Genomic DNA, 15,023 nt, shown 5'->3' with positions numbered 1-15,023 from the left:
CACAAGACCGGAGTGGGCTGTAACTATCGGATGGCAGCGAAACTTGGTAGACATTATAATGTCTTAAAGCGGAATTAGTTCCAGGTTTGACCATCAGGTGCAAATCTGGCGATGCGAATACAAGAAAGACGTATAGAAATGTTTCCATATGTAGTGGATTAGGAACGGGACGTGGAGAGGAAAGGTCGAACAAGTGAGAAAGACCTAATGCCGATTGCTGACGCTTACAAAATTAGTTCAATATGAGCACCGAATCCGTCGTAGAGATGCTGTACAGCACCAGATTCGCACCTGGTGGCCAAAAATGGAATTTTTTTCAGCATAAATCGATTCCGCATTAACGCATTACCATATGTACCAAGTATCGCTTCCATACAACAATTACAACCCATAGTGGACCTCCGTGAGTAGCTGCACGTTTATTATAACCAACCGGTATTTGTTTACATACCTCACGTTATTATGGTGGCAGCTTTAAGTGTGCCATACATTCTACAGCTTGTCATCTGAAAACGATGAAATGTTTTCTATTTTTTGTCTGTCGTGCGTTTCCGACTGAGAATCACTACCTATCACATTATTTGGTGTTTTAATTATGGTTTTTCTATGTTTTAGTGCTCACTTGTCTGTGTCGTGTTAAAGCCATCAAAACCGCTACACCAAGAAGAAATGCAGATGATATACGGGCATTCATTGGACAAATATATTATACTAGAACTGAAATGTGATTACATTTTCACGCAATTTGGGTGCATAGATCCTCAGAAATCAGTACCCAGAACAACCACCTGTGGCCGTAATAACAGTCGTGATACGCCTGGGCATTGAGTCAAACAGAGCTTGGAAGGCGTGTACAGGTACCACAGCTCATCAAGAGTAGTGACTGGCGTATTGTGACGAGCCAGTTGCTCGGCCACCATTGACCAGACGTTTTCAATTGGTGAGAGATCTGGAGAATGTGCTGGCCAGGGCAGCAGTCGAACATTTTCCGTATCCAGAAAGGCCCGTACATGACCTGCAACATGCTGTCGTGCATTATCCTGCTGAAATGTAGGGTTTCGCAGGTATCGAATGAAGAGTAGAGCCACGGGTGGTAATACATCTGAAATGTAACGTCCATTGTTCAAAGTGCCGTCAATGCGAACAAGAGGCGACCGAGACGTGTAACCAATGGCACCCCATACCATCACAGCGGGTGATACGCCAGTATGGCGATGACGAATACACGCTTCCTATGTGCGTTCACCGCGATGTCGCCAAACACGGATGCGACCATCATGATGCTGTAAACAGAACCTGGATTCATCCGAAAAAATGACGTTTTGCCATTCGTGCACCCAGGTTCGTCGTTGAGTACACCATCGCAGGCGCTCCTGTCTGTGATGCAGCGTCAAGGGTAGCCGCAGCCATGGTCTCCGAGCTGATAGTCCATGCTGCTGCAAACGTCGTCGAACATTTCGTGCAGATGGTTGTTGTCTTTCAGACGTCCTCATCTGTTGACTCAGGGACCGAGACGTGGCTGCACGATCCGTTGCAGCCATGTCGATAAGATGCCTGTCATCTCGACTGCTAGTGATACGAGGCCGTTGGGATCCAGCACGGCGTTCCGTATTACCCTCCTGAACCCACCGATTCCATATTCTGCTAACAGTCATTGGATCTCTACCAACGCGAGCAGCAATGTCGCGATACGATAAACCGCAATCGCGATAGGCTACAATCCGGCCTTTATCAAAGTCGGAAACGTGATGATACGCATTTCTCCTCCTTTCACGAGGCATCACAACAACGTTTCACCAGGAAACGCCGGTCAACTGCTGTTTGTGTATGGGAAATCGGTTGGAAACTTTTCTCATGTCAGCACGTTGTAGGTGTTGCCACTTGCGCCAACCTTGTGTGAATGCTCTGGAAAGCTAATCATCTGCATATCACAGCATCTTCTTCCTGTCGGTTAAATTTCGCGTGTGTTGCACGTCATATTCGTGGTGTAGCAATTTTAATGGCCAGTAGTGTATTTCGTCTGCTATTGTAGTTACTTCCTGTTACCACGCATTTTGTACAATTTGGCAGCCAAACAAAACGTTTCTGATGCCATTTAACATGTTGTTGGAGATATGTGGTTTTTATTTGTTTCGTTTCGTGTTTGTTTAGGTGTGGCGTGCCATTTAAAGTGGTGTTATCGAATGAGATATTTAGCTTACGTGTGTGTGTGTGTGTGTGTGAGTGAGAAGAGACAGAGAGAGCGGAAGGGGGAGAGAGAGAGAGAGAGAGAGAGAGAGAGAGAGAGAGAGAGAGAGAGAAGAGGGGTAGGAGGAGAGAGGAAGGGCCGAGAGAGAGATAGGTTGAGGAAGTGAGTTATGGGGAGGCAGGGAGGATGGGTGGTGTGGTTTATTGGGAAGAGAATGTGATTTTAGAGGTGACCTTATGCTGACTCGAGGAGTGTCTCCTCGACGACCATTCAGTGAGCATTGCTGCGTATGGACCTCCGCTGCGCGAGCTTGATTCATGCAGCCATGCTGACTGCTGGTCTCGGGCGACGGAGGGAGGAATTTGCACGCCAGTAACGCATCTGGACGTTCACTGAGTGGCGACGGGTGGTGTTTCCAGATGAATCTCGTTTTATGCTTCATCGGACAGATGGATGTTGGCGTGTAATGCATGAAATGTCTGAAAGCAAGCGTCTTGTAACAATCTTCAGAAGGGTCCAGGCTGGAGGAGGGAGCATTATGGTCTGGGAAATATTGTCGTGGTATTCCGTGGGTAATTCTGGTAGCCACAATGGATCGCAGAAGTATGCATCTATATTTGGGGATCATGTCCACCCCTATATACAGTTTGTTTTTCTCGGCACGATAGCAGGGCAATGCAACGTGTCACACAGCTCGCCGTGTACGTGCGAAGAGCACCAGGATGCGTTTACCGTAGTCTCCTGGCCACGAAACTCCCCGGATTTAAACCCAGTCGAGGGTCTGTTGGATCAGGGGGTCTGTGGGACCACCTCGATCGAGCCTTTCGTCCCGCGGATCCTCCACCGGGAAACCTAGTGCGGCTGGTCATTGCACCGGAGTAGGCATAGCTTCACATCCCTGTCAGTACCATCCAGAACCTGGCTGACGGCCTTCCTGCACGTCTCGCAATGGACCGCGCTGCAAAAGTCGGTTATTCAAGCTTTTCACAGTTAGTCACATTAATGTGACTAAACAGTGTGTATTACGCATCATAAACAGGAAGACCTTGCAACATTTCTTCGGCATTCATCCGGAGTGACATCTCACAGTTGTGGCCAACTTGTAACCTCCCCCTCACTTATCGACCTTAATGACAGTGAAAAATTAAACCGCGTGTACCTAATGGAAATTTGGGAAAAGCAATCTTCACCGAAGTTAATTTGTCGGTAAAGAAGGAGGAAAGGGTTACATCTAAATGAAAGGAAAAATGCAAATGAAACTGGTAGAAATTAATTTTGAAAAGGGGTAAAGTTAATAAAGAAAGTAAACGTGCGGCCGTTACGTTAACAATTAACTAGCGGTAATTAAATATTTGAGATTTGAGGGAAATTACGGTCGCCAATCCTATGGACAATTACTATAGTAACTGAAAAAGAAAGGTGATTACACATATAATTAGCACTAGAAGCGTGGCAACTGAAGGTTGACACGTGTTGTGTGAAAACTGAATGTTTGTCGGAAGTAATAAATTTCGCTACACTCTGACTTAATTTAGCAAAAGAATTAATAAAACCGGAAAATTGAAAGTTAATTTAGTGACTGAAATTAATAGTGATATTTGTTTCTGAAGCACTACGAAATTCAGTAAAATAAGGTTAGTCTTGGGCTACCTCAACAATCATCTCAAAAGCTACTTGAATTTACGCAATTTAGAAATAAGAGATTTAACTTTGAACTTGAATTAAATGATTCTGAACAATTAACAATAGTAAAATTTAGCACGTACCAAGCTGAGCTGCAGTCACAGGTAAGCTAAAATATGGTAACAAAACTCGCACTCTTAATTTGTGCTTGTGTAATCTAAATATTGTATGAATATTTTAACTGAACTTTAAAATTAAAGCAGTGAAATGGAATGATATTACTTTAATTCTGGCGTCTGAATTTCAACGACGCTCGGGTTCATTTCGGAAAAGGAAGGGACCCTGCTTGGTAATGCAATTGGGACAATGAGCAACAAAGGTTCATGCTAAGTTGCTGTAATTTTGTGACGCAACAATTTTAAAAGCTGAGGTCTGCCATACAGTTCTAAAACTTTACGTGCTTCCAGTCTTCCTTGTTGGTTGATTGAAGGTTTGCAGTCGTCGGTCGAGCAGGTGACGACAGTCACTCATTGTCGGCCGTCGCTGTTGCAGAAGCTGGATGTTGGCGCGCCTTCTTCTCGACACGGTCGTCAGGTGAAACGGGCTCTTGATGTGCGCCAGCTAATGCTTCCCGTCCGCGACACCGTGTCAGAAACTATCATAGCAATTCGAGCGCAATTACGTGCTGCCAAACCCCGAAAGCGCGGCAACTCGCGGGAGCGTCACACAACACACCTGCTCCACTGCACTACTCCAGCCAGACTCTCTCTGCTCTGCCCGCGCTCCACGAGGCAGAGTTAACACTACCAAAGATCCTAAACACTTTGGTTCGCCACACGACCTATCGATGTAATCGTTCGATAGCATAGTTTTCCCTAGGCCAGACCCAGCGTATAAATACAAATAATATTCACAAAACAAACCAATTATACATCGAAATAAATGCATATATATATACAAATAGTAAAACAGTTACAATATACAAAGACACAGAAATGTTATATTTTCAGGTAACAAAATAAGGAAAAAAATTTGCAGTGCAATAGATGGAAATAGGAGGATATGCATTTCCGGCGTTACAAACTAAGTATGGAATGTTAAATACTATCTATTGGGAAGTCCTAAATAAGGTCACAATGCCGGTCCGATATTCCGTTAACTCGTATTTTCGTCGCTGAGTGACCGTGCGGAACTGTATCGAATGTCTTCCAGAAGTCAAGGAATCTGAGTGCAATCTACGGAATCACTACCTACCGTCCTTTGGTTTGTTATGGGCGAACAGAGCAGTCCTGTGAGATAAATGTTGGTATTTTTTTGGAGGGGGGGGGGGAGGCGAGGAGGTGTGGAAGGACACAGAAGGAGTTCAATAACTAAATGAATAGACCTCAGGAACTGTATGAAATAAAGAAAGTGGCTCCAGTGTCGAAAGCTGATGTTAACGGCCTGGAGGATGGTGTGCTGCTCACGCACCTGAGACGAATACCCTCGAGGTGTGTAGCGGGGAATGGGGAAACAGCCCTTCCCATCGCTTTATTGGTCGGCCGAAACATATTGCCTTACTGATAGACTTCATTTTCTGCCCTATGTTTCGTTGTTCACTGTTTATGCTCTGCCATTTCGTTTTATTTTTTACGGACAGCACCTGTGCGAAAGGGTAAAATGGTATCAAACATGCATGTAGACCTCACACATCCATTGCAAGAAAGAAATGGTCAAAAAGGCTCCAGCATTAGTGATGCTTTGAATGAATAAAAGGAAACGTGTTTCGTGACGCAGAAATGTATTTCAATAATAGTTGCGTATCCGGTGTCATTATTAGATGGAATATCTGTTGGTACACACAAACGAAGCACTTGAGCGATATTACCCGGGTAGTATCAACATACCTAAGAAGTGACACCCTTTTATTTTTTTACGTCACCTGATCCTCATGTCGAACATCATGAAAGCAAACAGAATTACAGTGTTGATATAAACACGGTTCATCAAAAGGTTTTTTGAAAGTCTCATAATAATCCGTTCTAGATGTCGCAATGGACACGTGACTCGTTGCTTATTTCTGTTGCACATTATTCTCAGCAACCGAAGCAGCTGAATGGGTTGAAAATAAATAAGTCGCCAGGTCCTGATGGGGTTCTAATTCGGTTTTACAGAGAGTACTCTACTACTTACTTAGCTTGCATTTATCGCGAATCTCTTGCCCAACGTAAAGTCCCGAGCAAATGGAAAAAAGCGCAGGTGACGCGTGTATATAAGAAGGGTAGAAGTATGGATCCTCAAAATTACAGACCAATGTACTTAACATCGGTTTGTTGCAGGATTCTCGAACATATTCTCAGTTCGAATATAATTAATTTCCTTGAGACAGAGAAGTTGCTGTCCATGCATCAGCACGGCTTTAGAAAGCATCGCTCCTGCGAAACGCAACTCGCCCTTTTTTCACATGATAACTTGCGAACCATGGATGAAGGGTATCAGACGGATGCCATATTCCTTGACTTTCGGAAAGCGTTTGACTCGGTGCCTCACTGCAGACTCATAACTAAGTTATTAGCATATGGGACTGGTTCCCAAGTATGTGAGTGGCTCGAAGACTTCTTAAGTAATAGAACGCAGTACGTTGTCCTCGATGGTGAGTGTTCATCGGTTGGTGAGGGTATCATCTGGAGTGCCCCAGGGAAGTGTGGTAGGTACGCTGTTGTTTCCTATCTACATAAATGATCTTTTGGATAGGGTCGATAGCAATGTGCGGCTGTTTGCCGATGATGCTGTGGTGTACGGGAAGGTGTCGTCGTTGAGTGACTGTAGGAGGATAGAAGATGACTTGGACAGGATTTGTGATTGGTGTAAAGAATGGCAGCTAACTTTAAATATAGATAAATGTAAATTAATGCAGATGAATAGGAAAAAGAACCCTGAAATGTTTGAATACCCCATTAGTAGTGTAGCGCTCGACACAGTCACGTCGATTAAATATTTGGGCGTAACACTGCAGAGCGATATGAAGTGGGACAAGCATGTAATGGCAGTTGTTGGGAAGGCGGATAGTCGTCTTCGGTTCATTGGTAGAATTTTGGAAAGATGTGGTTCATCTGTAAAGGAGACCGCTTATAAAACACTAATACGACCTATTCTTGAGTACTGCACGAGGGTTTTGGATCCCTATCTGGTCGGATTGAGAGAGGACATAGAAGCAATTCAGAGGCAGGCTGCTAGATTTGTTACTGGTAGGTTTGATCATCACGCGAGTGTTACGGTAATGCTTCAGGAACTCGGGTGGGAGTCTCTAGAGGAAAGAAGGCGTTCTTTTCGTGAATCGCTACTGAGGAAATTTAGAGAACCAGCATTTGAGGCTGACTGCAGTACAATTTTACTGCCACCAACTTACATTTCGCTGAAAGACCACAAAGATGAGGTAAGAGAGATTAGGGCTCGTACAGAGGCATATAGGCAGTCATTTTTCCCTCGTTCTGTTTGGGAGTGGAACAGGGAGAGTAGATGCTAGTTGTGGTACGAGGTACCCTCCGCCACGCACGGTATGGTGGATTGCGGAGTATGTATGTAGATGTAGATGTAGATGTGCCTCCAATACTGTCGTCCACTGTACTGAAACCAGGATGAAGCTAGGCACTCCAATATGCGGAGTTTAAGATCAGCAAGTAATGGGTCATTTCTGTTTATGAGCTGAGGACATTTTATAAGTACCGCCCTTTCCGTTGCGCAGTGTGCACTTCAAGATCTACGTGCCGAAGTTCATCAAGCACAAGCACCACACGAAGACGGTGCTGATCCACGCGGGAGGCGGCGGCGGTGGCGAGTCGGTGCACATCGAGGGCGGCGGCCACCACGGCGGGGGCGGACACGTTCAGCTGCCGCAGCACGGCTTCAGCTTCGGCGACGGACACGGCTACGTCATGGGCGCCATCCACCACGTGCCTGACTCCGGCCACGGGGGCGGCATCATCGGACACGGACACGGCGGTGCGTATCCCGCCACTGCAGTCAGCTCCTCCTCCTGGTCATACATAATCTTCATCTTACCTCTCCTTTCTTACATTGCATGCCGCTTCCTTTTGCCAGTACTTTCTGCTCCATGACCCTTCTCTTACTTTCTCTACTTCCAATTGTTTCTCGTAAATCTTTGTTCCTCACAAATCACTTCCTTCTCCCTCACCTATCTGTCTCTTCTTACTTAATCTCTTCGTCTTCTTATTCAAGTTTCCCGTTCGTATTTTAACTTTCTTCTCTCCTCTTCAGACTTTTTTGTTCTTTTTACTTTTCCTCGTGCTCAATGTTCTCTTTAGTTCAGTTCATCATCTCCTGTCGCTTATCTATTTCACCCTTGCACGTCCCCTTCCACCTCCTCCTTTTCCCGCTCACCTTCTTCCTTCTCATACCTTAGTTTCCATTACATACCTATTCTTCACAATCATTTCCCTTCCAATTTTCCTCATTATACCTGCTCCACTTCATCTCCTGCTTCTTCTGGTGTCATTCTCAGGGGTACTGTCCTGCTATTTCTTGTGTACGACTTCACGCACAACAGTAAGGAGAGCTGGATTACAGTGGTGTGGCAGCTGTCGTCATAGGAAAGCTGGACACGAGCAGAAATGATTACCGAACAAGCGAACACAGTAAACAGAAGATTTACTCAATTTGCATATCTCCAAGTGTTCGAAGGCTCATTACAAAAAATGCAGCAGTCCAGCTCTCCATGTCCACAAGGAAGAGCCTCTCTGTACTAAGTATGAATGATCGAGTGGGAGCCGTGATGACGTGGCGTCAGCCTAGCATCGTAGGAAAGAGGCCCAATGTCTATAAGGAAGAGGCTCTCTGTACTAACAAGGGAACATCCCCATCGCACCCCCCTCAGATTTAGTTGTAAGTCGGCACAGTGGATAGGCCTTGAAAAATTGAACACAGATCAATCGAGAAAACAGGAAGAAGTTGTGTGGAACTATGAAAAAAATAAGCAAAATATACAAACGAAATAGTCCAGGTGCAAGGTAGGCAACATCTAGGACAGTCTGAGCTCACGAGCGCCGTGGTCCCGTGGTTAGCGTGTGGAGCTGTTGAGCGAGAGGTCATTGGTTCAAGTCTTCCCTCGAGTGAGAAGTTTAATTTTTTATATAATCAACTTCGCTCTCCAAAATTCCAGGACATGTTCAGATTTGCTTGGACATATGCAAGATTTGACGGTCTACACACGGAAAAATTTGAAAACGCTAAAAACATATGTTTTGACAAGACACAGGGAAAACTGTGCGACTGTGAAACTGTTGCATTTATTTGTTGCAGTTTATGTGACAAATTCTTATGTTTTCATCACTTTTTTGGGAGTGATTATCACATCCACAAGAAAACCCAAATCGGGCAAAGTAGAAGAATCTTTTTACCCATTCGCCAAGTGTACAAGTTAGGTGGGTCGACGACATATTCCTGTCATGTGACGCACATGCCGTCACCAGTGTCGTGTAGAATATATCAGACGTGTTTTCCTGTGGAGGAATCGGTTGAACTATGACCTTGCGATCAAATGTTTTAGGTTCCCATTGGAGAGGCACGTCCTTTCGACCACTAATCGTACGGCTTTGCGGAGCGGTCGCAAAACACAGACACTCATTACAGTGAACAGAGACGTCAATGAACGAACGGACAGATCATAACTTTGCGAAAATAAAGAAAGTAAGATTTTCACTCAAGGGAAGATTTGAACCAAGTACCTCCCGTTCCGCAGCTGCTCACGCTAATCGCAGGACCACGGCGCTCCTGAGCTCACACTGTCCTTGATGTTGCCTGTCTTCCGCATGGACTACTTAGTTGTATATTTTGCTTATTTTTTCATAGTTCCACATAACTTCCTGTTTTCTCGATTGATCTGTGTTCAGTGTTTCAAGGCCTATCCACTGTGCCAACTTATAACTAAATCTGAGGGGGGTGCGATGGGGAGGTTCCCGCAGCTTCTGAGTAGATCGCAGCGAAGAGGCTCCAAGTGCGAGTGGGTGTCTGGCTGCCGCCTGCCGTTCTATATCGCGACGGCACAGGGCACTCGTGCAGATCCACTAGAGGAACGGCTCATCAGGCGCGCTCCATTGGGTCCGCTAGATCTCACACGACTGCTGTCACTACCTGACGAGAACTTGCAATTCCACTGCAAATTAAAGGCGCTGATAGGATGGTATCGATGTGTGATACCACAATGTTCGGGTGTATTCTGTTTTTGATGAAATCACTCCAATTGTCATTAAAACACACACACAAACACACACACACACACACACACACACAAACACACACACACACACACACACAAACTTAGTGATTATGATAAGAACAGCAAAGTCGTGTAAGAAACTGCCTGAATTCGGAAAAGTATCATTATCGGCTGCAGTAAAACTTGATACTGGGTGGGATTAATAATGAGTATTTTAATGGCATCCTCGTAAATATCAGTCACGGAAAATGTTCACCTCCGCTTGTATTGATGCAGAAGGGGAAAAAAATTAGAAAGGTGCTTGAAGACGAATTGCTAGGATAGTCTGAAGAGGTGACTATACAAGTAAATCATTGAAGTTCCAGGAACTTTTCTGCACGTGAACATCTGATGCTGACAGCTGCTTTCCGAACCCAAACTAATGACGGAGTATCTTCGAAAGATACGCTCTCTTGCCCAACAGTGTAGAACCTTGACTACAGCTGATTTACGATTGGCAGCCTTCTCCGATTACTGATGGTTTCTGCTTCATCAGGTGGATATTGAGAGTATAATACCAGCCTGGACGGACGTCTTTAATTTGTTTCTCGTGAACTGGGAATTTTTTGATGAATGGAAACTAAGCATAGTCCGTTGTGTATCTAAGAATGAAAATCGCCGTTCGTCGGTTTCTACCAACCAATCAGCAGTTTACATATTGCAACCAGAATTTTGGAATGTATTGTTCACAAAAGAAGTTTATTACTTTGACACATTCAACCTGTATGTGTCGTTCTGTAAATATGACCTGCTGCTTTACTTAGAAGGGACCTGAATATACCAGTACTGCCATCCAATCGACTAACATTGCCGGCCGGTGTGGCCGTGCGGTTCTGGGCGCTTCAGTCTGGAACCGCGTGACCGCTACGGTCGCAGGTTCGAATCCTGCCTCGGGCATGGATGTGTGTGATGTCCTTAGGTTAGTTAGGTTTAATTAGTTCTAAGTTCTAGGCGACTGCTGACCTCAGAAGTTAAGTCGCATAGTGCTCAGAGCCATTTGAACCGTTTTTGACTGACATTGACTTGGGTTCGGCCCTCCGTTGGCTGCGTTAAGCTGAGCCTAAAATAAAATGCGAAGAACTCTCAGGTAATTTTGGTTTCACATCAGAAGTTAATTAGAACTGAACCATGCAAAAACCTTTCCTCTATTCTTTTTCATGGTTTCCTAATATCTCATCTAAAAACGCCGAAGTACTTTGCATGAAGAGCGAAGCTGAACAGAAACCACTGTCGTCACTGTAGGAAGACTTTCTTCCTCCCCCTTCAAAAATGTCGGATCATATTTAATCAAAGTGAGAGAAAACTGTGTATTCATTCACTCTGCCGAACCTGCAGTACTGTTGTATAATGTAACACGATACTTCTAGTGAAGACTCTAGACGATTAGAACTAAAGAGGAATTCTTTTGTGAATTACATCCGCAACATTACTTCTCTTTGACCTTTGTCAATGCTTCTTACAAGGATTGTTGCGACTGGACAAGTTAGATAACTATTAAGTGCTATATGTCCTTCACTAGTTTCTGGGCACACGCTAATCCCGCCTAGTAACAGTATCTATTATCTCAACATGTTTAAAACGACTCACTTATCTAGTTATGTGGTTGTAAGAATCCACTTAAAAACAATCTACATTCTCCAGTACAACTGTCCGTCCCGAACCTAACTATCCTGTACGCTAAGCACAATTTTAATTATTGTTGCAAACAAGAAAAGACTAAACCACTTCCTTTTGTCATCATAATTTAATTCCCAATATTAGCGTAATGTTCATTCACTCACCCGATTTCTTTTTTTTCTTCTACCATCATTGTTCCTACCCCAAACCCGCCCCACCCCCTACTCACACCTCTCTCACCGTTCATGTCTATTGTTGTCACAGCGCAGTCTTGATTCTGTTCCTGTAAATTATCTCTGTTCTTCTACCCTTTTTCTCTTTACGTGCTTACGTAAGCAGTGATTTTTTTCTGCTGAATTTCAAATAAATGCACACTTCTTCTTCCAGTTCTTTTTCTTTTTTCTTGTATCTTCATTAATTATGCTCTACCTCATTACTCTTTCCCTCTCAACTCTGCTCGTATAACCACTGATCACGGGCCACAGTCTAAATTTGGCCCTAATGTGTCTTTTTCACTAACATAAACCGACTAGGTTTCTACTATAACTATTACTGTTATCGCTGTTTGTCTCACGGCTATTTCTGAATGTTGTGTCCCATGCTACACATAAGCAACCTTATAAAAAATCCTTGCCATAATAGATATATTGTAACATATGAACAACTCCTATTTCGGTGTGACAGAGAGCCTTTTGAGCATAATACGAGGTGCATTCAAGTTCTAAGGCCTCCGATTTTTTTTCTAATTAACTACTCACCCGAAATCGATGAAACTGGCGTTACTTCTCGACGTAATCGCGCTGCAGACGTACACATTTTTCACAACGCTGACGCCATGATTCCATGGCAGCGGCGAAGGCTTCTTTAGGAGTCTGTTTTGACCACTGGAAAATCGCTGAGGCAATAGCAGCACGGCTGGTGAATATGCGGCCACGGAGAGTGTCTTTCATTGTTGGAAAAAGCCAAAAGTCACTAGGAGCCAGGTCAGGTGAGTAGGGAGCATGAGGAATCACTTCAAAGTTGTTATCACGAAGAAACTGTTGCGTAACGTTAGCTCGATGTGCGGGTGCGTTGTCTTGGTGAAACAGCACACGCACAGCCCTTCCCGGACGTTTTTGTTGCAGTGCAGGAAGGAATTTGTTCTTCAAAACATTTTCGTAGGATGCACCTGTTACCGTAGTGCCCTTTGGAATTCAATGGGTAAGGATGACGCCCTCGCTGTCCCAGAACATGGACACCATCATTTTTTCAGCACTGGCGGTTACCTGAAACTTTTTGGTGGCAGTGAATCTGTGTGCTTCCATTGAGCTGCTGCCGCTTTGTTTCTGGATTGAAAAATGGCATCCACGTCTCATCCATTGTCACAACTGATGAAAAGAAAGTCCCATTCATGCTGTCGTTGCGCGTCAACATTGCTTGGCAACATGCCACACGGGCAGCCATGTGGTCGTCCGTCAGCATTCGTGGCACCCACCTGGATGACACTTTTCGCATTTTCAGGTCGTCATGCAGGATTGTGTGCACAGAACCCACAGAAATGCCAACTCTGGAGGCGATCTGTTCAACAGTCATTCGGCGATCCCCCAAAACAATTCTCTCCACTTTCTCGATCATGTCGTCAGACCGGCTTGTGCGAGCCCGAGGTTGTTTCGGTTTGTTGTCACACGATGTTCTGCCTTCATTAAACTGTCGCACCCACGAACGCACTTTCGAAACATCCATAACTCCATCACCACATGTCTCCTTCAGCTGTCGATGAATTTCAATTGGTTTCACACCACGCAAATTCAGAAAACGAATGATTGCACGCTGTTCAAGTAAGGAAAACGTCGTCATTTTAAGTATTTAAAACAGTTCTCATTCTCGCCGCTGGCGGTAAAATTCCATCAGCCGTACGGTGCTGCCATCTCTGGGACGTATTGACAATGAATGCGGCCTCATTTTAAAACAATGCGCATGTTTCTATCTCTTTCCAGTCCGGAGAAAAAAAATCAAAAAATCGGAGGCCTTAGACCTTGAATGCACCTCGTATTCTCTGGATAAATAAATGAATAACTAATTAAAAAATAACATGTATAAAAAGTGTTTTCACTAACGAAATCATCACATGGTAAATTACGTCATAATTACGACCCAGCAAGCAATTGCCTTTAACGCATTTGCTTCCCTGTGGAACAAGGAGAAAGTTACAGGCTTGTTTTCGTGTGCAGATGGCGGCGGCGTGTCCCACTCCGTGAGTTCACACGCTGCTCTTCTGAGCCATGGCGTCACGCACTCCATAGGACACCATAATTTCGGCGACTCCGGTTTGTCTCACGGATACGACTCTGGTAAGTACACACAGTATGAAGCACAGCACTGAAAAGCTCATTGTTAAGAAGCACCGCCTAGACAGAGAGAGAGAGGGGGGGGGGGAGAATGAGGGAGGAGGGATTTCTATTTCGAGCTATAGAGAGGAAGGGACGGATTTCTAATTCGAGTCATTCAGAGTTATTGTAACTCGTTTATAAATGCGATACTTTTACTCCCTGAACTGTTGATGCTTAACGCTTCAGACGCGTTTCGCTATTTTACACGTCTTAAGTCGTTCTTGCGCGTCACCTGCGAGCATTTTAGGCAAATTCGCGTCGAAATTGTTCGTTTTTAGGGTTCCTTACCTCAATCGGTAAAAACGGATACCTTGTGGGTAGATCACTTTGTTGTACGTCTGTCCGTCTGTCTGTCTGTCTGTTAAGAACCCTTCTTCTCAGGAACGGGTAGAAGAATCAAGTTGAAATTTATATCCAACAGTAAGATGTACGGTTCCGTGGCGGTGTAAAAAATTTAAGCTTGTAAGTCAGTGCTATCAAAAGATACGGCGGTGTGTAGAGGCCTCCTTTTTCTAAGTAGTTGGTAGAGGTATAAATTTGGAAATTATGTCCAATACTAAGGAGGATGGTCCCTAAATGATTTACGATTGTAAGTCAATGCAGTCAAAAGATACTCCATGTATGTAACATATTTTGGTACTCCCAGACTCGCTAATCAAAACCTGTAGACGAACTCTCTACCTAGATGTCGGGCCTGGTTGTCTAGTTGTGCCGGCACGGTAGCTCAGCGTTTTCGATCAGAGGGCTGGCTACCTCCTGTATTAAAAAAAATGCAATAAATAAATAAATAAAAAAACTGGGTGAAGTATTCAACGATGAATTTGAAGGTGTGTCACATGGCGTCCGCCCAAACCAAATGACGGGAACAATAATGGAAAATGCACTTGTCTGGAAACCGGGAGGTCGTCGGATCGAATCACGGACGGGCCACAAATTTGGCAGTCTTCGTTGGAATCGAGCCGTCACCTCTCGA

General features: G+C 44.5%; 1 protein-coding gene across 1 annotated transcript in view; it reads left to right on the top strand.

Moving 5' to 3' along the window:
- The window catches only part of LOC126260721 (uncharacterized), a 63,646-nt gene that overhangs the window by 30,594 nt on the left and 18,029 nt on the right, over positions 1 to 15,023 (top strand). Inside the window, exons 3-4 of the mRNA XM_049958058.1 lie at positions 7,536 to 7,792; positions 13,892 to 14,011. Of these exons, the coding sequence (XP_049814015.1) occupies positions 7,536 to 7,792; positions 13,892 to 14,011 (377 nt within the window). The remainder of the gene's footprint in view (positions 1 to 7,535; positions 7,793 to 13,891; positions 14,012 to 15,023) is intronic.

The sequence above is a fragment of the Schistocerca nitens genome, chromosome 5, assembly GCF_023898315.1.
Source record: "Schistocerca nitens isolate TAMUIC-IGC-003100 chromosome 5, iqSchNite1.1, whole genome shotgun sequence".
In the NCBI taxonomy this organism is placed as follows: domain Eukaryota; kingdom Metazoa; phylum Arthropoda; class Insecta; order Orthoptera; family Acrididae; genus Schistocerca; species Schistocerca nitens.
Note: the sequence above shows the minus strand (reverse complement) of the source record. Positions and strands in the feature narration are given on the sequence as shown.